At 56.1% G+C, this 21,279-nt stretch overlaps 3 protein-coding genes across 3 annotated transcripts in view; 1 reads left to right on the top strand and 2 right to left on the bottom strand.

Moving 5' to 3' along the window:
• The window catches only part of BCORL1 (BCL6 corepressor like 1), a 30,219-nt gene extending 19,037 nt beyond the window's left edge, over nt 1-11,182 (top strand). The window contains exons 8-14 of the mRNA XM_029997092.2: nt 894-1,123; nt 1,236-1,442; nt 1,534-1,700; nt 1,876-2,021; nt 2,963-3,040; nt 7,741-7,894; nt 9,575-11,182. Coding sequence (XP_029852952.1) covers nt 894-1,123; nt 1,236-1,442; nt 1,534-1,700; nt 1,876-2,021; nt 2,963-3,040; nt 7,741-7,894; nt 9,575-9,851 — 1,259 coding nt within the window. The 3' untranslated portion in view covers nt 9,852-11,182. The remainder of the gene's footprint in view (nt 1-893; nt 1,124-1,235; nt 1,443-1,533; nt 1,701-1,875; nt 2,022-2,962; nt 3,041-7,740; nt 7,895-9,574) is intronic.
• A 3,953-nt stretch (nt 11,183-15,135) lies between these two features.
• Nucleotides 15,136-17,067, bottom strand: LOC115333746 (cytochrome c1-like). Its single transcript, XM_029997112.2, has 3 exons — nt 16,054-17,067; nt 15,826-15,895; nt 15,136-15,641 (listed from the first exon to the last, which is right to left on the bottom strand). Exons 1-3 carry the CDS (start codon nt 17,053-17,055, stop codon nt 15,520-15,522), a joined length of 1,194 nt encoding a protein of 397 aa, XP_029852972.1. The 5' UTR covers nt 17,056-17,067; the 3' UTR covers nt 15,136-15,519.
• A 473-nt stretch (nt 17,068-17,540) lies between these two features.
• Nucleotides 17,541-20,167, bottom strand: LOC115333900 (uncharacterized protein KIAA0754-like). The gene is made up of 3 exons (XM_029997474.2): nt 19,703-20,167; nt 19,448-19,576; nt 17,541-19,253 (listed from the first exon to the last, which is right to left on the bottom strand). Exons 1-3 carry the CDS (start codon nt 19,805-19,807, stop codon nt 17,541-17,543), a joined length of 1,947 nt encoding a protein of 648 aa, XP_029853334.1. The 5' UTR covers nt 19,808-20,167.
• Nucleotides 20,168-21,279: the final 1,112 nt, after the last annotated feature.

Genomic DNA, 21,279 nt, shown 5'->3' with positions numbered 1-21,279 from the left:
TCTGTCCTTTGGTCTGCACAGGTCTCTTCCTTTGTAACCTGTTTCATTCCAGCAGTGATCACCTGCACAGAGGGAGGTGTATGGCATCATACAAGCCAAGGTGGTTATTTGTTCACAGGGCTTTACTTTCTCGTTCCATACTTTGTTTTCCTGTTGCTGTTGTGCCTTTGCCTACAGGATGTTGCTGTTTCACAGAAGCAGAGCACCTGTCCTTGCATGATGAGCAGGGCTCTGTAATGAGCAACCTGCAGCTCTGTATAATGCAAGGAAGAAAAGACTGGATTTCCCTTGAGGCACCCTGGTACTTCCTACCTGCATGCATATTAATTGAAACTTTAATGTGCTACTTAACTTAAGGGGAAGATGTGAGAGGGCAAGGCAGGGTCTGGTTTTGTAGGCAGCAAAACAATGACTGTTCACAGACAGCTTAAAGGGGATACCTCCCGCATTTTCTGTCTCTCTAAGGGGTATACCCTGTGAGTCCTGCTCAGCCTCGCAGGTAGGGGAGCGCACCATTTGGCAGCATGCAATTACCAAACTACTGGGAAGCATGCTGACAATCTGGGTTGTTTTGTACTGGGTTCCCTGTCAGACCTAAGGAAAAGCCCTACTCAGTTGTGTGCAAGCCCCAGCTCTCAGTAGGCTTGGCCTTTTCAGAGCAGGACCGCTGTCTGTCGTTGGGTGTCCTGTGACCATGCTGAATCTGTCCCTGAAGGGGAGAATCTATGTATTCACTCCGCTTCTACTTACTGCGGCACCTCCGCCATTGGTCTGGATTTCTGGATGTGCAGCCATCAAAGACGGGCAGTTTGTTTTGCCTGGTGGCAGAGGTCTGGGTTGCTGGCCTTTGGTGCTGTACCTACAAAAGCTCCTCATTGCCATTTTTCCTTTAGATTTTAGGTACCGGAAGCAGAAGGAGCCTGTGAAGGGTAAAGGCACAGAGCTACGACTGAGGAGCAGGCTTTCCCCATCGCCCCGAAAATCTCAAGGACGCCCAGACTTTCGGAATGGCTTCTTCCTGGAGCACTCTGACAGCTCTCCTGTCCAAGAAGAGCTGGAGAAACCATCAGGAAAACGCAAATGTAAAACAAAACACCTGGCAGGGATCTGTGATGAGGGAAAGGTATGGCTTGGACTGATGAGGGGAACACGCATGGGGAGAAGAGAGAGAAGGGGACTCCTGTTAGTAAGCCATGGCCACATGTGCCAAGGAGTTGTATTCCTTTCTTTTCCAGGGGAAAGGCTGCTGGAACCAGCCCAAAATGCGCTCTCTGAAGAAGCCCCAGGACTTGTGGACACTTTGTAAGTCCCGTCGGGTCAGCCCAGGGAGTTCCCCCGAATTGCCCATGGCCCAAAACATTCCTCCTGGCGCTCGACGGCTGATTGTGAACAAAAATGCAGGGGAGACCCTTCTGCAGCGAGCAGCTCGCCTGGGCTACAAGGTAAGTTTTGGTGCCCTTTTCTACTTTGTGTCCTGTGCTGCCTTGTCTGGGTTTGTGTGTAACCAGGCCTGCAATGCTCTTGTTCCTGTAGGACGTAGTGCTCTATTGCCTGCAGAAAAAGAGCAGTGACGTGAACCATCGTGACAACGCTGGCTACACAGCTCTGCACGAAGCCTGTGCACGAGGCTGGATCGACATCCTCCACATTCTGCTAGAGCACGGCGCCAACGTGAACTGCAGTGCACAGGATGGCACAAGGCAAGCCAGTGAGAGGGGAACACCTGTGGAAGCACTGAGAATTGTGGGGGCAGGGAGCAGGGCCTGTTTTTCAGGATGAGCTGTTGGTCATCACTAGATTTCTCTTAATCCAAAACATTTGCTTTGCGAACTCGTCCAGTCTCTTCTTTTTCTGCCAATGCTTCTGTCCTTGCAGGCCTGTCCATGATGCAGTAGCAAACGACAACCTGGAAACCATGTGGCTTCTACTCTCCTATGGTGCTGATCCCACTCTGGCCACTTACTCTGGGCAGACAGCTGTGAAGCTTGCCACCAGTGAAGTGATGAAGCGCTTCCTCTGCGGTAGGTGCTGAGTCTGGGGGTGGCAGTGCTTCCATCCTTCTGTCTGGCAGCATATGGGACCAAATCTGGGTGTCAAAGGGTTTAGAAGTGCTTGAGCAGCAGGTGACTGAATAATTTTGCTCTGTCCTGACGTGTGTGTGTGTGTTTACCACCAAAACTTTAATTATAGAATTGTATACTGTTTTCCACATAAGATACAAGTCACTTTTCAGTCTTTAATGTGCAAGGAGATGGTAATGCTGCGGTCACACAACTAAAGACAGTGCTGTGCATGAGGCTTGGAGGCACTGTTCCACAGTTCCCGGTTCTACTGCATAACCAAAGTGAACATATTTTTGCTGCCAAGTAATGATGCCTTCTACTCAAAAACAGCTCTGCCCAAATGCTGCCTGCCTGACATTGTTAGAAAGGACCATTTTGGATCCCTGTGGCCGAGAGTGAAGCATGCCTGCTCTCCGCACTGTTTGTGTAAAAGCAAGATGAGTGTTGTGGCTTCTACACAACAGCAAGGAAGAGACAGCTAGAGTAGCGGTGGTTCCCAGGTAGATACAAGGCAGAAAATCTCCAGTGTTGAAAAAATCTTGTTTGCCAGCTGTCTGTCTGAGCTCCTCCAGGCTTAACTATACATGCAGGTGTTGGAGATGTAATTTTGAACTCAAGACAACCCTAAGAACCTTTCTTTCCAACCCACTTAGTGTTGTCAGTTGTTTTCCCTTTTTAGCTTCTATTTCATGTTCTCAGGCCCAGGGTCATGTTGTCCCCCTCCCGAGTGTGGGTACCCTTCTTGCAAGTTATAGTTCAGCTTTTGCCACAACACCTAACTGCAAAGTGGGGAAAAGCAGCAGAGGTGAAGTGGCTTACCCAGGATCAATGGATATGCATGCCAGGATCATGCTTTGGCCAGTAGATAAGCATTAACCCTCTCAATTTTTTCTCTTTAGATTACCTTTCAGATCTCCAGGGGCGCACTGATGGAGATCCTCGAACAGCATGGGACTTCTACAGCAGCTCTGTGCTAGGTGAGTTCAGTCTATGCCATTTCATTTAAAGCAGCAGACAGAGAGAAGTAATGCTAGGTAATGACACATCATTCACTCGGGTCTGCGTCCCTCCCAACTCACGTCTTGGATAGAGATCTTGCTGTAATGTTACATGCTAGGAGTTGCTCCTGAAAGGGGCTTTTTGCAGGGGAAGCTGCACGTATGGATCCCTCCAAGCAGCCTGAACACAGCGTGCAAGACTAGACTCCAAGTGCTGCTGGCGATTCCTGAGTGTCTTTGGGTATCAATCCCAGAGCATGTTATTCTTGTAGCAGTTCCCTGCTAACCAGTCATCAAGATAAAACCAAGGAAGGCAGAGGACATACTTATTCCTTCAAGGTATAGAAGTCTTGAACTTCCAGGTTCCCAGAGCTGCCCGTCCCTCTCCTCTTCTTTGGAGGGGAGGCATTCATCCGGAGGAAGTCCTCTTCTTACAATGCCAGGCATTTCCCAGTGAAGGCATGACTTGTACCTTTTACTGTCACTTCCTGAAAATTGTGGTTACCAGATTAGAAGTTTTCTTGAAATGATACAGGGACAAGGTCCACAAATAGTTCACTGTCTTGTTCCAGTTCCCCTAGGGTCCGTGAATGAAGATGTTCTGGATCTAGCTGTGGGCCCGTGGCAGACTGCAGAGTCCCTCCCAACCAATTCTGAGGCAGTGGATCAGCACTGTCAAGCCCTTCATAAAGACTTGGATTATTTATGCTGGCAAGCTAAAAGGCTGTTGATTTTAGTTGGTCACCTCCGTCATTTCCGACATCCTTCTAGAAATGAAAAAAATCAGATACATATGGGAGGGTGCTTTTGGTAGAGGACTTATCCTTGGAGGACCCTGATGTCTCTTCATTTCAGAATAGAAGAAATTCTGTACTCCTAAGAACGCTTTGTTCATAGGCTTTTGCACCTCAGACATGCCAAGGAAACTGTTCAAACCACAGCCTCCTTCCTCTAGATTTCTTACATTGAAGCTATCACAATCCTTTAAGAAGCAGCCTCTTTACCAGAAGAAAAATAGCTATTCTTTGACTGTAATATTTTTAAAGTAAAGATATTATCCCTTTTGATTTATCACTGATTCCCACTTGGATTTCTCTGATAAACAAGGAAGGAAAATTCTGTGTGGTTTTGTGGGTAGGAGAGTTTGGCTCTCTTTGGTTACTGCAGCATGCTGAGTTCTTGGTTACCCAGCGACTTTATGTGCTTGAGTTCTAGTATCTGCTTATGTCCCGTTCATCAGTGTCCTTTCCTCTTGAAGATCTTGGCATGGGATTGTAGACTGCCAATTCTCATACCCTCTAGGAGACCCACTGCCACATGCATGTAATTTAGAAATGTGCCATCTTGTTTTTCCTTATACCCTAATGCCTGAAATGAAACCGGTGGATCTTGGAAAAGCAAGCTGATTGTGTTTTGTTCAAATTAGCTGCTTGTTTCAGTTCTTTCATTTCCATAGCCCTCAGCTTGTCTTGAAAAATCTTGTCTTGCATCATGTCTTCCCACATTTCTGTCCTCCACCCCTGTAGGCAAAAAGAAGGATTATTTTTTTCAGTAAGCAAACCACCACCGACTCTTTTGGTATTTCTTGGGGGAATGGAGGGGTATTGGGATGCCATCAGTGATGGCAGTTCACTACTCACAAGGGCCTTACTTAGACACTTGGCTAATACATGGAAAATCTCCACAGGGAGTGCTGGGGACTGCACTTCTTTTCCTTCCTGTGGACCTTAGTTGAGCTTTACAGAGTATTTCTTTATTTGAGGGTGGAAGAAGACTACCTTCTCTGTTAAACATGTCCTACCTCTTCCAGTCGGACTTCACACTAAATCCTAGCCACTGTGGATGTGTCTCTACTGGGTCTCTGTCATTCACATGATACCATCTGTCAGGTTTTGTCTTCCTTCTCTCCTGCGCTACCTGAAGTTTGTTAACAAGACAGACAAATCCTGCATTGATCTGCCTGTACCCTTCCCTAGAAACATCATTTCATCCTTGCTGCAGTGGAAAGATCCTTCCAGTGTTGGTTGTGCTAATGCTCGCATCTCAAGTGCTTCAGACTTTAACAGGTACCTCTGCACAGCGCTTGGGAGAACATACGTTCCTCCTAGACATGAGAGTGATGAGCCCTGGAGTAATGGCAGCCACACAAAATGTTCTGAAAGTCCATGGCTTTGGTGTTGCTTGTGGGATATTTCTTTCTGGCTCTGAGAGAGGACAGCAGAGATCCCAAGCTGAAGCACCACCACACTGCTGTCAGAGGGTCAGTCACGCTGCCCCTCCTTTTGCCCCTCTGCATGGAGCATTCCCTGTGCTGCTCTTGATGCTGCCTTTGGGAGGCTGCGTGGCAAGTTGCGGCAAGGAACTAACCCAGCTGGGAAGTAATCCTTTATCCTGCCAGGTCTGTTTTCAGTAGGCACAGAAAGGGACCTTCCTTTTCATCCACACCTAGGTCAGCTTACAGCAATAGTGAAACGGGAGTTTTAGAGCATTGTCACCTGTGCTTTGCCAGGCAGTACTGCAGGACGCTGTGTGAGTCGGCAAGGAAGAGCAAGATGCCTGAGCCTGAGACAAGGGCCTGGTTTCTTTACAGTGATTTTACTGAGTGTAAAAATCAGTTGGCTCAGTTACCTTCAGCAGTCGCCTCGGGTTACCAAGAGCAGATACTCCCCAGGGCAGGGAAGTACCTGGTTCTGCTCTGGAGTAACTGAGCTGCTCCTAGCTGTCACAGGCAGCAAACCAGCTCAGCAGAAAACAGTTCTCCTCCTTCAGTGATTCAGTCCTTCAAAGTTTCCCTTTCCATCAGATCCACCAGCTGAAGTACAAAACATTGCATGTCCCTCAGGGTGGAGGAGAAATCCCAGGCCCCTGCTTGATCTATTTCTATTCTTTGAGGCAGGAATGTTGTCCACATTTTCCTTTAGGTCTACAAATCTCTGGGGACCAAAAGATAATGAGGGAAGCCAGGGTGTGGGATCTCTGAGGTCTGAGTATGGTAAAGTCATCAGCATCTTGCACTTCATGCTAGTGTAGTTCCAGATACAAAGTCCCACTCCAGGGTTTTGTTCTACACCTGGGACTAGCATTGTTGTGCCTGATTGTCTCCCCGTTACTCTGCAGTGGTACAGGATGTTCCTGTTCTTGTTGCAGCCTTCACTTGGGCTAATGAACAGGACTGAGTGAGAAGGTTTTCAGGATAGACGTTGGACCATATTGTTGCCACATTGAATGCATTTAATTCTTTTTTCCTGGGTTGCTCAAGAAATTTCAGTTTTTTCAGTGATGGCATCTGAGCTTTGCCTAGCAGTGATATCAGGCCAATATTCATGTCGCTTATTTTTGTCCTATTCTGCAATAAGTTTTGAAGATTTAAGCACCCTGTTTTTCTGTTTCTTAGGGAATTTTTTTTCCTTGGCAGGATTAAGAAATTGTTTCATTTTTTTCTCCGAGACCCTGGTTGAGCCTATGTCTCCTGTCATCTGCTGTTGTTTCTCTATTAAAATAACATTCTTGCCGAGTGCTGCGTTTATTCGTAGAGCAGTATGGTGCGTGGAGCTTTCTCATGCAGCACACCATAAGATTATTTTTTTTTGCAGCCTTTTCTCTCGTGCGTAGTGTTGAACTTTTGCATGATTGGTTTATTTGCCTACAAGCACATTTGGTCTGACTTCTCTCTGTAGAATCTAAACTCTATTTTCTGGAAGTTTTTGGAGTTACATTGTATTATCTCAGCAGGTCAAAAACACTCTGCAAACCCAAGACTATTCATACCTCTTAATAATAAAATCCAGGCAGCAAGCTATTTTTCAACAGATGCTTTTCAGATTGGTGAATAGTAAATTTAACTGTCTTTAAATGGTTTATGGATCAAGTGTGCTACTCTCCATCTCCTACAGAAGCAAATCCTGCTGGAGCTTAGATACCTCCTGGGACAGCCAGTTTTAAGCCAGAAATCTGTGGGGCTGGTTCTCTGAAGTCATGCTTATTGTTGTTTGGTTGTATTAGTCTCTAGATCTGCTGCACAGTTTGGTGGCATAGCCTTGCAGTCCTTATTTAGACACAGTTGCTGGCATGCACCTCTGGATAACCTGCTGACAGTTGTCAAGAGCGGGATCTGCGTGGGAAAGTACTCAACGAGCAGAGCGCAGTGCCTTCCTTTATAGGTCCTGTGCAGACAAAGCATCTCATGCATCCACCTCCTTCCTCTCTGGCGCAGGTTATTCCAGGCTGAGGACAGCTGTGCTGGCAAAGGAGAGGGGGGTGAGGCTGTTTCAGGGACAGTCTGGGGGGTCAGTGTGTGGTTGACCCAAGAAAAGACTGCCAGTTGAAGTGGCTCATTTTGCAAGCAGGCAGTGCCTCGTCTCGCATGCGGAATCAGTGTAAACCTGAATGTTGCTGCTGTGACATAAGATTTTCTTTCTACCTAACCCAGTCATTGAGTGGAGTCTCTGTGTGCAGAGCAGCCAGTGCTTGCTCAGAGTTTCTCTGAGATGAGGGGCTGGAAGGACAGCAGGAGAAGCCCCTGGGACTTGGCTCTTACAGTTGCTGTGACACTGTGGGAAGGTGCACATGAGATTGTGGTGGCAGCCGGTTCAGCTGGGCAGAGCTGTTCCCCAGGGAGTGATAAGCACTGGCTGGTGTGAAATTGTGAGCAATACCAACGTCTGTTTTGCTTGTTGCAGAGGGGAAAGATAGCATTGGATGCGATCTTCTGCTCAACCCTCCAGGAAGTTCAGACCAGGAGGAAGAGGAGCAAGAAGCAGACAACTTCATGTTTGAGTTTTCAGACAAGCCACTGCTTCCCAGCTATAACCTCCAAGTGTCAGTCTCTCGGGGGTGAGTATCTTTTCCTGGAGCAGAGAGCATTTGGGTGACATTAATGCTGGGGTGGAGGGAGAGCTCACAGAACAAAGCCCTTGAACTCATGAGGATAGCAGCAGTACAACAAAGCCTTAGGCTGCCCTCCAGGTGAGGGGTAATGCGAGATGTTCACATGTCTGCCTAAAAGCCCAAGCTGACTGCGTGCTAAGGAGACAGGCCGCACAGAGTTGCACTTGTGTCCTGTAGATCTCAAAGCACTCCTCCAAAGGGGGAGATATGTTTATCCTTGTTCTCCAGGTAGACACAACAAAGGAATGGAGCTACTACATCTTCCCCAGGAGGAGCAAATTGCTGCTGGTGAGGCAGTAACATGCCTCTTGTGGCACACTACCTCATAATGAAGCATTGCATAGACTCTTTTTTTAGAAAAATGTGAGGGTAGAAACCACACTTTGTAAGCCCCAAGTCAGAGAAGCAAGTGGAAGATGCATGGTAAGATGGAATTTGTTTGACTAATTCTCAGAGGTCTACCTCTGAGGTGGTCACCTTGGTCTCTTGTTGCAGTCAGCAATGACTTGACAGCAGGATTTATCCAAACAAGGGCAGGAGTGAATGTCAGGCTGAGATGAACCACTGGGTGTGACTGATCAGCTCTCCAGTGATTGTGGAGGAACCTGGGGGGGATGCTCACTTGGATGGGCACTCCCATGGCTTAGAGAGGTCCCAGCCTGGGATTCGTTGGCTGATGGCTGGCACAGCAAAAAGCCTGTGAAATCCTTCAGTCCCTGTTTTAGTCTCCCTGGTCTTGTCCCCCAGAGTTAATAAAAAGAGGAGAAAGACTGAGGGGACTATAGGTGAGGAAGACCTATATGTGGGGGAAGCAAGCAAGGGAAGATCCCTTTGGTTTAAGAAAGGACAGGTTTAAGAAAGGACTTGTTTTAAAACAAAACCAAGAAGCAGCAGAGGTAAAGCCAAAAAGATAGTGGTTTTTGTGTTGGTTGTCTGGTGCCTGCTGTTCTGTACCATGGGTGGTCACAGCCCCAGCATCCCATTCACAGTTGGCAGCATGTCAGTCATTTCAGCTCCTTGAGGTTAAGAGCAGCTTGTGTGTCTTAGGCAGTTATTTTCCTTCAAATGTGGATGAGAGATCCTGGGCTGAAGGCAGAGCCTTGCAGGAACACCATCAGTGTCTGGAGATGTGCAGCTCTCCGGGTCCCACTCCTCGCGTCCCTGTAGAGCTCTGGCTGTGCGACGGCAGGGGAAGCACGGCTGCGTCGCTTGGGACAGACCTGGCCGTCCTCAGTGAGCAGGAGGGTGTAGTCAGGGCTCTCGCCGAGCAATCCTGCTGCATGGCCAGATGCGTTCTGCTGCCGCGTGGTGTCTCTGTGCCGTGCCTGCCAGGCAGCCTCCCTCTCTCCTCCCTCTGATGTTGCTCCTAGCCCCATTTTTCTCCGGCGATGGTCAGCAGCAACTTGCACTGATGGGGCCAAGTAGATTGTTTGCCCTCCGTCATGGGGAGGGCTAAGTCGGGTCACAGCGCTGGAGCAGTCCTCTCTTCTCCACCTCCTGTGACGCCACGGCTATTGCGTTGGCTTGGACTGCGGGGGGGGCGGGGAGAAAGGCGACTTGGAAGAGGCAGCAACAAAAGTGCTACTTTTCCGTTTAGTGAGTTTCCTCCTCTTGCCGTCCTCGCAGGCCCTGCAACTGGTTCCTCTTCTCCGATGTGCTCAAGCGGCTGAAGCTGTCCTCCCGCATCTTCCAGGCCCGCTTCCCGCACTTCGAGATCGCCACGCTGCCCAAGGCGGAGTTCCAGCGCCAGGTCTCTCTCAGCCAGGTGCTGGCACAGGAGGAGGTGCCGGAGAGCCCCGAGCCAGCGCCGGGCGCTGCAGAGACAGTGGAGCTGGTGCACTACGAGCCCGAGCTGCTGCAGCTGCTGGGTTCAGCGGTGGAGTACCAGGCCTGGAGCAGCTGACGGGGACGGATCGCTCCCTGCATCATGAGGCAATAATAAGGACCAACGGGAAGCGGCCCTCTCAGTGCCAGCAGCAGGGACCCGAGTCTTTGGCCAGCCAGCCCTCCTCTCCTCAGGGTCTTCTCCAGCTGGGGAGAGAGGACCCTCGCCTCCAAGGACTTCCCAGGGTCCCTTCGCAACGAGCGGTGGCGGTTGCAGCCGTCGGCCCCATCCGGCTATGGCGGGCGCTGAAGCCCCCTCCGCGGGGCTGCGTGAGCCGGAGCTTGTGGGGCAGTGGCGGCTCCGGCTCCGCCGAAGCGAGGGGTGGTGGGTGCCACTGCCCCTCCCCGCCTGACCCCATGGAACTGCGCCTCTCTGTTTGCCCCCCCTCCCCCTCCCAACGTCTTCCATAGTATTTATTTAATTAGTATTTAATTTGTAATGTTTCCTTTGTTGTTGCTGAGTCTGTATCACTGTGATGGTGAGCTCCGGGCTAGGGGACAAGGGCTTCCTCCGGCCCCTCTCCAGCACTCCCCGAGGCCGGCGCTCCCCCTGGACCAGCCAGCCCCTGAGCCGCGGACCCGGGGGGGGTCACGGCCCTCGAGGGTTGGGCTCTGGCACCTCGGCTGGGAGCCTGGGGACGGTCACTTCCCTTAGCTTTGGAGCTGGCTTCTGCTGAAGGCGCTCACCTGCCAGCCGAGAGCCAGCCCCGCTGCTCCATCCTCTCACCGGGCTCCTTCCCGCATCTCATTCGTGCTGCTGCTCCCACTCCCCGGCGGCCATCACACGGGCAGGCGCAGCCCGTGGACCCCAAGCGCACCCCATGCTTCCTGGCAGCTTGTCCCCCCGCCCCGGGGTCTCTCGCCCCCTCCTTGCCCTGCGCAGTGTCTGCTCGGCCTCCCCCCGCTCCCCGCGCCCCTCCTGTGTCACCAGGAGCAGTTCTCTGGGAGAGAGCGGGCACGGTGCCCGCCGCCCGGGTGCGGGGCAGGGCTGCTCCGCTCCCAGGAGATGGTACAGTTTTATTGTACAGGTGCTAACGGGACCGAGGATGGGACAATCTTGGTTTTTCTGGCTCTCCCCTGCTCTGCAGCGGGAGCGTTGGGTGGGTTTTTTTGTTGGTTCGTTTTTCCTTTGTGTTGTGTTTCTTCCCAGCCCGGGCAGGTGTTACCCCTTCCCCTTGGACTCCCAGCTGTCAGCCTCCCCTCTGGGGGCCGGGCAGCGCCTTGTTTAAGCCGAGGGTTTTTTGCCTTTGGGTGTGTATTCTGGTTGCTCTTTCTGATTTCTGTTTTATTATAAGCAGCAACAGGCTGTGGTGTCAAAAACACTGATGTACAGAAAAAACCTGCATCAGGCCCCCCGTCTCCTGCCTTTTCTTCCTTGTTCCGTGTCTGATGCCTGTTGCGGGCAGATTTCCTTGCGTGATGGCCCGAGCCTGTGGGTCAGCAAGGGGAGACAGCAAGGTCGCCTGCCCAGAGCTGCCCACAGCCTCAGCTGGCAGCGACGCCTTTGTGCACCCTGCAGCCATGGAGCAGGGGGATGTCGTTGTGTCAGAAAAGCTGTTGGGGAGACCCTGCTGCTCCTCCCGGCACACGGACACTCACTTCTGGACTCAAGCTGGCAATGGAAGCTCTGTGGCTGAGCCCAGCTGCACCCAAACACCACCAGTGATGGTCGGTGAGCTGTATCCAGCCCCGGTGCCCAGCAGCCCTAGCTGTGGGGCAGCCGTTCGCTGCCGGGCTTCACCCCCATGGGAGCAGAGGGGGCTTGTGGGGCACTGCTGGGATTTTATTTTTTTTTTCTTTTTTTTCTTGGAAACCATGCCTTTGAAAGAGCCATTTTAAACCTGTTTCCCCCCCTTCCCCAGCCCAGGGGCCCTTGAAGGGCGCAGGGATGGCTCAGCCTCTCCACGTGCCCACGATGCACCTGAACCCCAAAACAGCTCCCGAAGCGTCAGCAGTGAAGGGGTGCGCGGGAGCACGCGCTGCAGCTGGGGGCACGCGCGCGGCCACGGCACTGGTGGGGGGTGTGGGGGGGTGGGTGCGTGCCTGTGGGCAGCGGTGGGGGGGGGGGTGTGCTGGCAGTGTGAAAAACACGCACACACAGAGACACACACAAAACTGTTCTGCAAAGCAGCCGTGATTCTATGGCGTCATCATCCATCTGCGCCTTTCTTGATCATGCTGGCGTGATCCGGGTAGTCCAGGGGTGTCCTTTATTCTTCGTGGATGGCTTTAAGCTTCCAAGAAACAAAGGTCCTTAACTTCAGGGTGGGTGGGGGCTGTCCTTCTCCTCCTTGCAATGAGCTGGGGTCCTTTAGTCATGCTGACGGAACCCTGACTGCGCAGAACACAACGTACACTGTCTGCATCTTCAGCCAGTTCATACGATTTTGTACGATAAAGACTAATTGGTACAAGAGTGAGGGAACGGGATTTCCTTAACCCTGGCACCCAGCTGGCTGTGGCTGGGCTGTGTGTAGGTGTGCCCACGGGCAGGCTGGACAGTAGGGGGGGTGAGTGTTCACGGGGGCGTTATGGTGGTGGTGGTGGGGGGGGGTGGGTGTACGCGCACACAGGCAGCAGTAGCAGTGATGGGGGGATGCACAAGCACATCTGGCTGTGGCAGCGATGTCCACACGCAGAGCTGGCCCCTACGGCAGTGGGAGTCTGCGTGTGTGTGCACGTGCACTTTTGTGTGCACAGCCAGCCACTGCAGCAGCACGTGCGTGAATGCCTGTCTGTGTGTCCCCGGGCTCTGCAGCCCAGATTCACCCCAGCCCTTTGGGGGGGTCCCCGGTGTGCCAGGCCCCCGGGTTCCGCAAGGGCTCCGCTTGCACCCCCTCCCTTGCAGCACCCATGCTGGGGTTGGCGCTGCTGTGGGGCCACGCTGGAGCTGGAGCGGCTGCATCTGCCTTCCCAGGGCTTGCTGGGGTGGCAGGAGGGAGATGCAGCTGCAGCCCGGGTGTAGGTCAGACCCCCCCTCGCCCGAGACAGCGGCTGGACAGCTTTGCTTGCCAGCTATGCTTTCTCACCAGACCTCTCTGTACCAAACCAACGACTCCGGGGAGAAGTGAATATATTCTGTCAACAAGCCCAGCCTGGAGAACCACAGTGCTGCTCGCTCTGCTTTTGGACCAGCTGACCTGAAATAAAGCACCACAGCTACATGCTGCGGTTCAGCCTTGGCCTCTCCCAGGCTGCAGCTCTCATGCTGGAGCAGGCAGTGATCCCCTCCCCGAGGCCCTGCCACGGCCGCACCCAGCTCAGCACTAGTGGAAATACTGGCAGGAGATGCCAAAACCCGGCTGGCTGCCATGGCCAAGCCCTGCCCTGCTCCTCTGCTTCTCCTGGTTGCTGTTCCCAGGTGATGCTGGTGGTGCATGGGGCTAGCCCCGCCGTGGGACCCTTGCAGAAGCCCAGCTTTTCTGTAGGACTGGGTCCGTGCATGCACGGAAAGCAAGCTCGGTCTGTGGCAGAACATGCACTGGTTTTGGGTAAAGGGGATTTTCCTACAAGTGCCCGTGAAAGATCAGAGTATTTGCATGCCAGACCCAGGAGGTAAAGTGGAAAGGAGCGCTTGCTGTTTGTGGCAGTAGCCACGCAGCAGGTAAGTAGCAGTTCCTCATCCAGCCCTTGTATCTGCAAGCATTGTGTTTTAACAGCACAATTAAATTTCTGCCCAGCTTCAAAAAGCAAGCTTGAGGCAAATGGCCATCAAACAGTTCAGAGCCAAGATCAAAGGCAGAAGCAACTGCCAACAGGAGTGGTGAAGCAGAGAGCATCGGAGGCTTCCCAGGGATGATGAGGATAACATAGCTGGGGTTGCGTGCGGAGGAGTGTGCAACACCCAGGAACTGTCAGCTGGGGTGCAAGCCAGTGCAGTGAGGGCTGCAGGATCTGGGGCGGCCACAAAAGGGCAGGGCTGCCGCCAGAATGCAAGCTGTTCTAAGTGTCTGCAGGAGGTCACACCCATCTGCACAAACAGGTCATTTAAGGAGAGCTAAGGTTAAACCACGGACACTTTTCCATGCCAACTCCCTGCCTGTTCTGCAGCCCAAGCGCAGGGGCACAACAGCCAGCTGTACCCTCATCTCCCGCCAGCAACTGCTAGCTAGCTTCTCCAGCATGGAGACCACAGCAAACATCATCAGGTGCATCAGGTTTACCCCAGGGTGCTGAATTTTAGGAAGGAAAGATCTTAGAAGTGAATTGCTGCAGAAAGCCATCGAGGCCAAAAAAGTTCAAGTCCTTATAAACGATGCAGAGAGGCTTTAAGGAGAAGGGAGCAAAGAATGGGAAGGGAAGTTGGAGGGCAAGAAACAAGCCAGGGGTTTACAACAAGGTCCACGAGGGTGTTGGCACCAATCAATCAGAGCCACTTTAGAAAACTGGAGTGCAAAGATAGCAACAGAAGACTAAAGGAGAAAAGACAGAGGCAAAACTGAGTAGAAAATGGCCCAAGGTGTTGGCTGGTGAGAGCAGAAAGCCTTAAAACCAGAGACTAGATATCCAAGTCAGCAGAATAGATATCCAAGACAGCAGCATTCAGCAAGGAGAAAGAGCACGGCTGAGCAACTCGGTCATTACCTTGACCATAGCAGTGTGGAGGATGCCAGCTCAGCTTTTTGCAACACTGGAGGCAAGGTGGTGCCAGAGCATGGCAAAGGCGAGGAGGAGGAAGGGCTGACCCAGAACCCCACAGCAGAGATGGCAAGCTTTGATAGACCTGCAGGACACTGCCGGGCTGGTACATAAATGTGCTCCAGTCTGATGGAAAATAGCTGCTGGTCCAGGAACACAAAACCTGCCTTAATCTCTGCAATGAAAGCCTTAGCTGGGCATATATTCAGAATGAGAGGCTCAAGGCATGTGGTGGCTTCTGGCAGGTCACTGGCATGGCTGTAAAAGAAGAGACCAAGGGCGGCAGGAATGCCCTGACACCAGGACTGGAAAGAAAGTCTTGATAATGCACTGCCAGGGCAGGACTCACCAACGGGGCGCAGCGCTGCACTCACTGCTGTTGATGGGAGAGCACCAGAGCCATGGAGAAGGGTCTTAAAACTGGAGGGGCATGTGGCTCATATAGGTGCTCCTACATGCCCCTGCAATGGGGAGGTTCCTCATGAGACCAAGGTGAGGCAGTGCAGCGCGAGCAGTAGATAAACCAGACCAAATTTACAATAGATCTGAAATGTTCAAAGTCCTTGACTTGAATCGGAGACAGGCAGATGGGAAGGATCCAGCCAGACTGCCAGCTTCCTGACAGCACCAGCCCATGCCCCAAACAATGCCGAGACACCGTGACAACACAAATTGCCTCAAAATACTAGCACCGTGGAGCGAGGCCGGTGGAGGCCCCAGCCGGGCGGGAGCCGGAGCGCCGAAGAGGGAGCACAGGGTCTCTCCAGCTCTGCCTGTGGGCACAGGCCTTGCCTGCACCTGTCTTTCTTCCAAGACTGACCAGGCACAGACGAGCACTGGGGGAAGATCGTCAGCTGTTATTGGGCGCAGAAAGTGTCCACAGCCGAGCGGTGGCTGGCAGCATCATGTCCTCAGGGCAGCTGAGTGCCTGGGGTGCTGTCCATGCCCCCATCCCTCGCGTGCCTCCCCATGCCGCACCCTCGGGACGCTGTGCAGGCTCAGGGCCAGCTGCCTTCTCCGGGGACCCGCCTGGCGCTGGCAGCGGGGCACTACTGCTCTTGCTCTCCCGCCATGCAGGTAGAGCAGAACGCCCTGCGCAGAGCCCTGAGCGCCCTCCTGAAGAGGGAGGGCTGTCGCCGTCGAGCTGGGGCGTGCGGGAGGGCGGCGATGCCTGCGGGGAAAGGAAAGGAGAACTGTAGGCGAGAGGCTGGGGAGGCTGGGCGGCCGACGGCCAAGCTGCTGCCTGCCCCCCCTGCCACCGAGGGCTTTCCGCAGGGAGGGGTGGCCGGGGCACGGCCAGCCCCCGTGTGCGTAGTGCTGCCCTCGCCGGGGCGGCACTCGACTCGGGAACGGACCTGAGTCATCCTCGGGCACGTCGCTGCGGCCGGAGGATCGCTGCGCGTCGCCTCTGTGCTCGGAGGCCACCTGCACGGGGAGAGCAAGCGCACGGGTGAGGGAGGGAGGAGATGTCGGTGGGATGACACGGAGAGCACCAGCCATCTCCCCGCGGCACGCAGCCCGGGCGCTGCGCCTGCCTCCTGTGCCTTGGGATGCCCGGTGCCGGCCACGCGCGCCTGGCTCACCTGGTGCTGAGGGTCCCGAGCCAAGGGAGAAGCCGCTGCCTCTCCTTCCTCATCCACTGCTGGGGCAAGGTGGGGCGCGCCAGCATCTGCCGGAGGGTTTGGAGGCAATGAAGCAGCCACTTTGTCCTTGTGCACTGCCTGGGAGACAACAGTGGTGCTGGCCTCTTCTTGGTGCCCTCCAGACATGGGAAAAGCTGTGTCTTCTCCATCGTCGCGTGCCGCTGGCACGAGCGGGGCTGTGCTGGCCTCTGCCTGAGGTTCTCGAGCCAAGGGAGACTCCGGGTCCTGAGGTCCTGCAGGTGTTTGCGGTGCCATCACCGCATCCATGCTTTGTGCCAGGTCCCGCTGTTCTGTCGGCTGCTGGCTGGCTATCTCCTGTGCAGCCAGAGCCTCCATCAGGACCCCCCTCACAATGCGGTCGGCAACGTCCTGCAGAGCCGCGGTGAATGCTGCGGAGCTGTGCGGGGCTGGTGCCTGGCTCTCTGCCGCCGCTGCTGTGTCCTGCTCGCCAAAGACAGGAGAAGCCGGTGACTTCTTGGCTTCGTCCTGCGCTGCGGGAGCGAGAGGCGCGTGGTGCCCCTCTTCCTCAGGGGCACCGTCCAGAGCAGAACCTGCTGGCTCAGCACCCGTGAGCCCCGCTGGAGCAGGAGAGGCACTCTGCAGCTCGCCAGCCGCCTCTGCTGCCACCTCTGTGCCCTTGCTGCTGCGCCCCTCCTGGGGACCAGCGTGGGGGTCCTGGAAGAGCTCCGGGACCAAGGGGTTGACCCAGATGGTGGTGGTGGTGGTGGTGGTGAAGTCTTCCCCTTGGGACAGCTCTTTGTCGCTGTCCTCTTCCCACTCCTCCTCCTCGGCCAAGGCGGGCTGAGCCGTAGGGGCCGCGCCGCTGTCAGTTGCCCGGACCTCGTGTGTTGTTTCTGTCGTTGCGACAGCCACGCTGTGTACCCGGTCCTGCTGTTCCGCCGGCTGCTGGCTGGCTATCTCCTGTGCAGCCAGAGCCTCCATCAGGACCCCCCCTCACAATGCGGTCGGCAACGTCCTGCAGAGCCGCGGTGAATGCTGCGGAGCTGTGCGGGGCTGGTGCCTGGCTCTCTGCCGCCGCTGCTGTGTCCTGCTCGCCAAAGACAGGAGAAGCCGGTGACTTCTTGGCTTCGTCCTGCGCTGCGGGAGCGAGAGGCGCGTGGTGCCCCTCTTCCTCAGGGGCACCGTCCAGAGCAGAACCTGCTGGCTCAGCACCCGTGAGCCCCGCTGGAGCAGGAGAGGCACTCTGCAGCTCGCCAGCCGCCCCTGCTGCCACCTCTGTGCCCTTGCTGCTGCGCCCCTCCTGGGGACGAGCGTGGGTGTCCTGGAAGAGCTCTGGGACCAAGGTGGTGACCCAGATGGTGGTGGTGGTGGTGAAGTCTTCCCCTTGGGACAGCTCTTTGTAGCTGTCCTCTTCCCAGTCCTCCTCCTCGGCCAAGGCGGGCTGAGCCATAGGGGCCGCGCCGCTGTCAGTTGCCCGGACCTCGTGTGTTGTTTCTGTCGTTGCGACAGCCACGCTGTGTACCCGGTCCTGCTTTTCCGCCAGCTGCTGGCTGGCTATCTCCTGTGTAGCCAGAGCCTCCATCAGGACCCCCCCTCACAATGCGGTCGGCAACGTCCTGCAGAGCCGCGGTGAATGCTGCGGAGCTGTGCGGGGCTGGTGCCTGGCTCTCTGCCGCCGCTGCTGTGTCCTGCTCGCCAAAGACAGGAGAAGCCGGTGACTTCTTGGCTTCGTCCTGCGCTGCGGGAGCGAGAGGCGCGTGGTGCCCCTCTTCCTCAGGGGCACCGTCCAGAGCAGAACCTGCTGGCTCAGCACCCGTGAGCCCCGCTGGAGCAGGAGAGGCACTCTGCAGCTCGCCAGCCGCCTCTGCTGCCGCCTCTGCGCCCTTGCTGCTGGGCCCCTCCTGGGGACCAGCGTGGGGGTCCTGGAAGACCTCCAGGACCAAGGGGTTGACCCAGATGGTGGTGGTGGTGGTGGTGGTGGTGAAGCCTTTCCCTTGGGACAGCTCTTTGTCGCTGTCATCTTCCCTCTCCTCCTCCTCAGCCAAGGCAGGCAGAGCTGCAGGGGCCTCGCCGCTGTTGGTTGCCCAGACCTCGTGTGTTGTTTCTGTCATCGCCACAGCCACGCTGTGTACCCGGTCCTGCTGTTCCGCCGGCTGCTGGCTGGCTATCTCCTGTGCAGCCAGAGCCTCCATCAGGACCCCCCTCACAATGCGGTCGGCAACGTCCTGCAGAGCCGCGGTGAATGCTGCGGAGCTGTGCGGGGCTGGTGCCTGGCTCTCTGCCGCCGCTGCTGTGTCCTGCTCGCCAAAGACAGGAGAAGCCGGTGACTTCTTGGCTTCGTCCTGCGCTGCGGGAGCGAGAGGCGCGTGGTGCCCCTCTTCCTCAGGGGCACCGTCCAGAGCAGAACCTGCTGGCTCAGCACCCGTGAGCCCCGCTGGAGCAGGAGAGGCACTCTGCAGCTCGCCAGCCGCCCCTGCTGCCGCCTCTGCGCCCTTGCCGCTGGGCCCCTCCCGGGGACCAGCGTGGGGGTCCTGGAAGAGCTCCGGGACCAAGGGGTTGACCCAGATGGTGGTGGTGGTGGTGAAGTCTTCCCCTTGGGACAGCTCTTTGTCGCTGTCATCTTCCCTCTCCTCCTCCTCGGCCAAGGCGGGCTGAGCCGTAGGGGCCGCGCCGCCGTCGGCTGCCCCAACCTCATCCGTTCTTGCGGTCGTTGCGACAGCCGTGCTGCGCGCCCCGTCTCGCCGTGCCTCCGGCTGCTGGCTGGGTCTCCGGCTTGCAGCTGCAACCTTGCGCGGGACCTCACTCCTGAGGCACTGGGCTGTCCCCTTCACAGCTGCGGCACGGGCTGTGGGGCTGAGCGGGGCAGGCCTCTGGACCCGCGCCCTCGCGGCTGTGCCCGGGTCACCGCGGACGCCCCGAGCAGATGGGACGATTCGTCGGTGGCCGCTGGCTGCCGTGCCGGTGCTGGTTTCCCTGCCCCTGGCAGAAGACGCAGCGGGTGCTGCCGGCAGAGGCGGCAGCTTGCAGCAGGGGCTGGCAGCGCCCGGCGGCCGAGCCGCGGGTGCGTGCCTGGCTGCCGCCGCCGGCCTGGGGAGAGGCGTCAAGGCTGGCAGACGGGTTGTCTCCTCCCGCGTCGCCCCGCTGCGGGGCAGTGCCACCCTGCGCGCCAGACTGGCCGTCTGCAAGAGAAGCCGAGGAGAGAGGCTGCGTGACTGCGGCCCTTGCCCCCCTCGCCCCCACATCCCGGCTGGAAGAGGGGCTCCGCTTCCTCCGGGGGCCGGGCCCGCCTGTGCCCTCCCGCACCTCCCGCCTGCCTGGCGGCAGCTCCTGGGGTCGGGAAGACGTTCGGCCCCGTCTCCCTCGGGCTCCCTACCTGTGCGTGGCGGCTCCCTGTGGCCTGCGAGCGCTCTGGGCAGGGCAGCCGTGGCAGCCTGTTCCCACGGAGGGACGAGGCCTGCCTCTGGCTGCCCTGTGGCGCTGCCTCTGGCTGCCTGTGGCCCACCTGTAGGCAGGAGGAGGAGGAAGATGAGGAATGCGATGGAGGCGGCTGCCTTGGCACAGCGGCCCCCACAGTGCCGGCAAGCCCGGCCCCGGCACCAAGGCAGCCCCGTGTGGCCCCGTCCCTCACCTGGCGCCTCTTCTGCAGGCTCGGCAGCCCGTTGGCGGGCTGGGAGCGGGCGTTCGCCTCCTCGTCCATGGGCATCTTCGGCGTCCTCTGCCGCAGACCTGCCATGGGCACCCAGGGGAGATGCTGCCTCCTGAGGGAGGTGCTCTCCTGGGAGTGGGCGCCCCAGGGCTCTCGCTCCTTAAATACCCCCACGGGGACCCGTGTCACAATGGCCTCTGGGCACGATGAGGCCCCCGCATCACAAAGCCCTGGCGGTCACTGTGGAGAGGACCGGGACCGGGACCGGGACCGGGACCGGGACCGGGACCGGCTGTGCCAGCAAGTGTTCGGGCAGCACCGCAGGGAAGGGGTTCCTCTGGGCCCAGGGGAGGCCGTGCCTGGGCACCGGCTGCCCGGGGCCAGGCAGACATGGGCACCGTGGAGCGAGGCTGGTGGAGGCCCCAGCCGGGCGGGAGCCGGAGCGACGGGGGCATGGGCAGAGGCTGGAGAGCACGGGGGTTTTTTCTGGTGCCTGCAGGTGCCCCCAGGACAGGGAGGATGGGGAGAGGATTGTGCCAGACCCTTGGCGGAGGTATCTGTCTGGGCATGAAGCAATTTCTGTTAGCATTTAAGGAGAGTATCTTCCTCGTGTTGGTGGTTCAAGCACTGCTAGAGGGGCCCAGGCAGGCTGTGGGATCACCGTGGTTGCATTTATTCATACTGATGGGAGACATTCCTAAGTCTGGTCAAAGGGTTTTGTTAAACTCCATATGAAATGGGCAGCGTAGATCCCTCTTTCACATGCCTTCTCATTTGAGACACCTGCAGCACACGCTGTCACATCCTTTCCACCCAGGGCTGAGGAGTTTCTCTGCCTTCGCAGCCATGGACCCCGACCTAGGAAGTAGCTGGGCCCATGGGGACCAGGAGGGAAGCCAAGGCTGTGCTTGGCTCATGCTACACTACAGCTTCAGAGAGCTGGCTTCCAGCAAGGTTCAGTTGTTCTCCCTCTGCTCCATTTTTAGTCAGAAGCTTCGCATGCCAGCCGTACACAGAATAGGCAGGAGCACAAGGTGATTTCCCATCCCCAAAGATGAATCAAGAGCTCTGTCCATATTCCAGCTCAACTAGATGTTCCAAACCCCAGGCCCACCTCCCTGTCCTTCCTCTGCTGCAGCTCTGGGGACATGAGGCCATCACTTGGGGCAGCTGCAAGAACCCCAGTGCTCAGTGGCTCGGAGGCTGCAGGATGGGTAGGGGACCATTAAGCAGCATCACTTACTTCCCACTTCCAATTCTGCTTCTGGAAACACTGTCAGCTTCTCACTCAATTCCTCCAGTGCCTACATACACAAGAGGAGCAGGAGCATCAGAATCTCATGCAAGTGACCACTGCCGCTGGGGTCAGTGTTTTCCCCACAACAGGGTATGTTCCTCAAGAGAGATGAGAAATTTTCATAGCAGCCAGGGGACAGTCAACTCCCTGGCTCCAGGGAGATGGGTCACCCAGCACAGCCGTCGGCAGCCTTTTATACTAGAAGGACCATGCAGATGGAGCATGACCTGCTACAGCACCAGCTGGGCTTTGGCACAGTGCA

Source organism: Aquila chrysaetos, chromosome 21, assembly GCF_900496995.4.
Source record: "Aquila chrysaetos chrysaetos chromosome 21, bAquChr1.4, whole genome shotgun sequence".
NCBI lineage: Eukaryota > Metazoa > Chordata > Aves > Accipitriformes > Accipitridae > Aquila > Aquila chrysaetos.
The sequence above is the reverse complement of the archived record's forward strand: the minus strand, read 5'-3'. Positions and strand labels throughout refer to the sequence as shown.

Excerpts from the sequence above, each read along its gene's own strand:
- LOC115333746 (XM_029997112.2), bottom strand. The coding sequence starts at position 17,055 with ATGGAGGCTCTGGCTGCACAGGAGATAGCCAGCCAGCAGCCGGCGGAA. Across the intron at positions 15,896-16,053 it reads CTCGGGACCCTCAGCACCAG|GTGGCCTCCGAGCACAGAGG; the intron begins GTGAGCCAGGCG and ends CTCCCCGTGCAG. Across the intron at positions 15,642-15,825 it reads CGTGCCCGAGGATGACTCAG|GCATCGCCGCCCTCCCGCAC; the intron begins GTCCGTTCCCGA and ends CTTTCCCCGCAG.
- LOC115333900 (XM_029997474.2), bottom strand. The coding sequence starts at position 19,807 with ATGGCAGGTCTGCGGCAGAGGACGCCGAAGATGCCCATGGACGAGGAG. Across the intron at positions 19,577-19,702 it reads GCCTGCAGAAGAGGCGCCAG|GTGGGCCACAGGCAGCCAGA; the intron begins GTGAGGGACGGG and ends TCCTGCCTACAG. Across the intron at positions 19,254-19,447 it reads CAGGGAGCCGCCACGCACAG|ACGGCCAGTCTGGCGCGCAG; the intron begins GTAGGGAGCCCG and ends CTTCTCTTGCAG.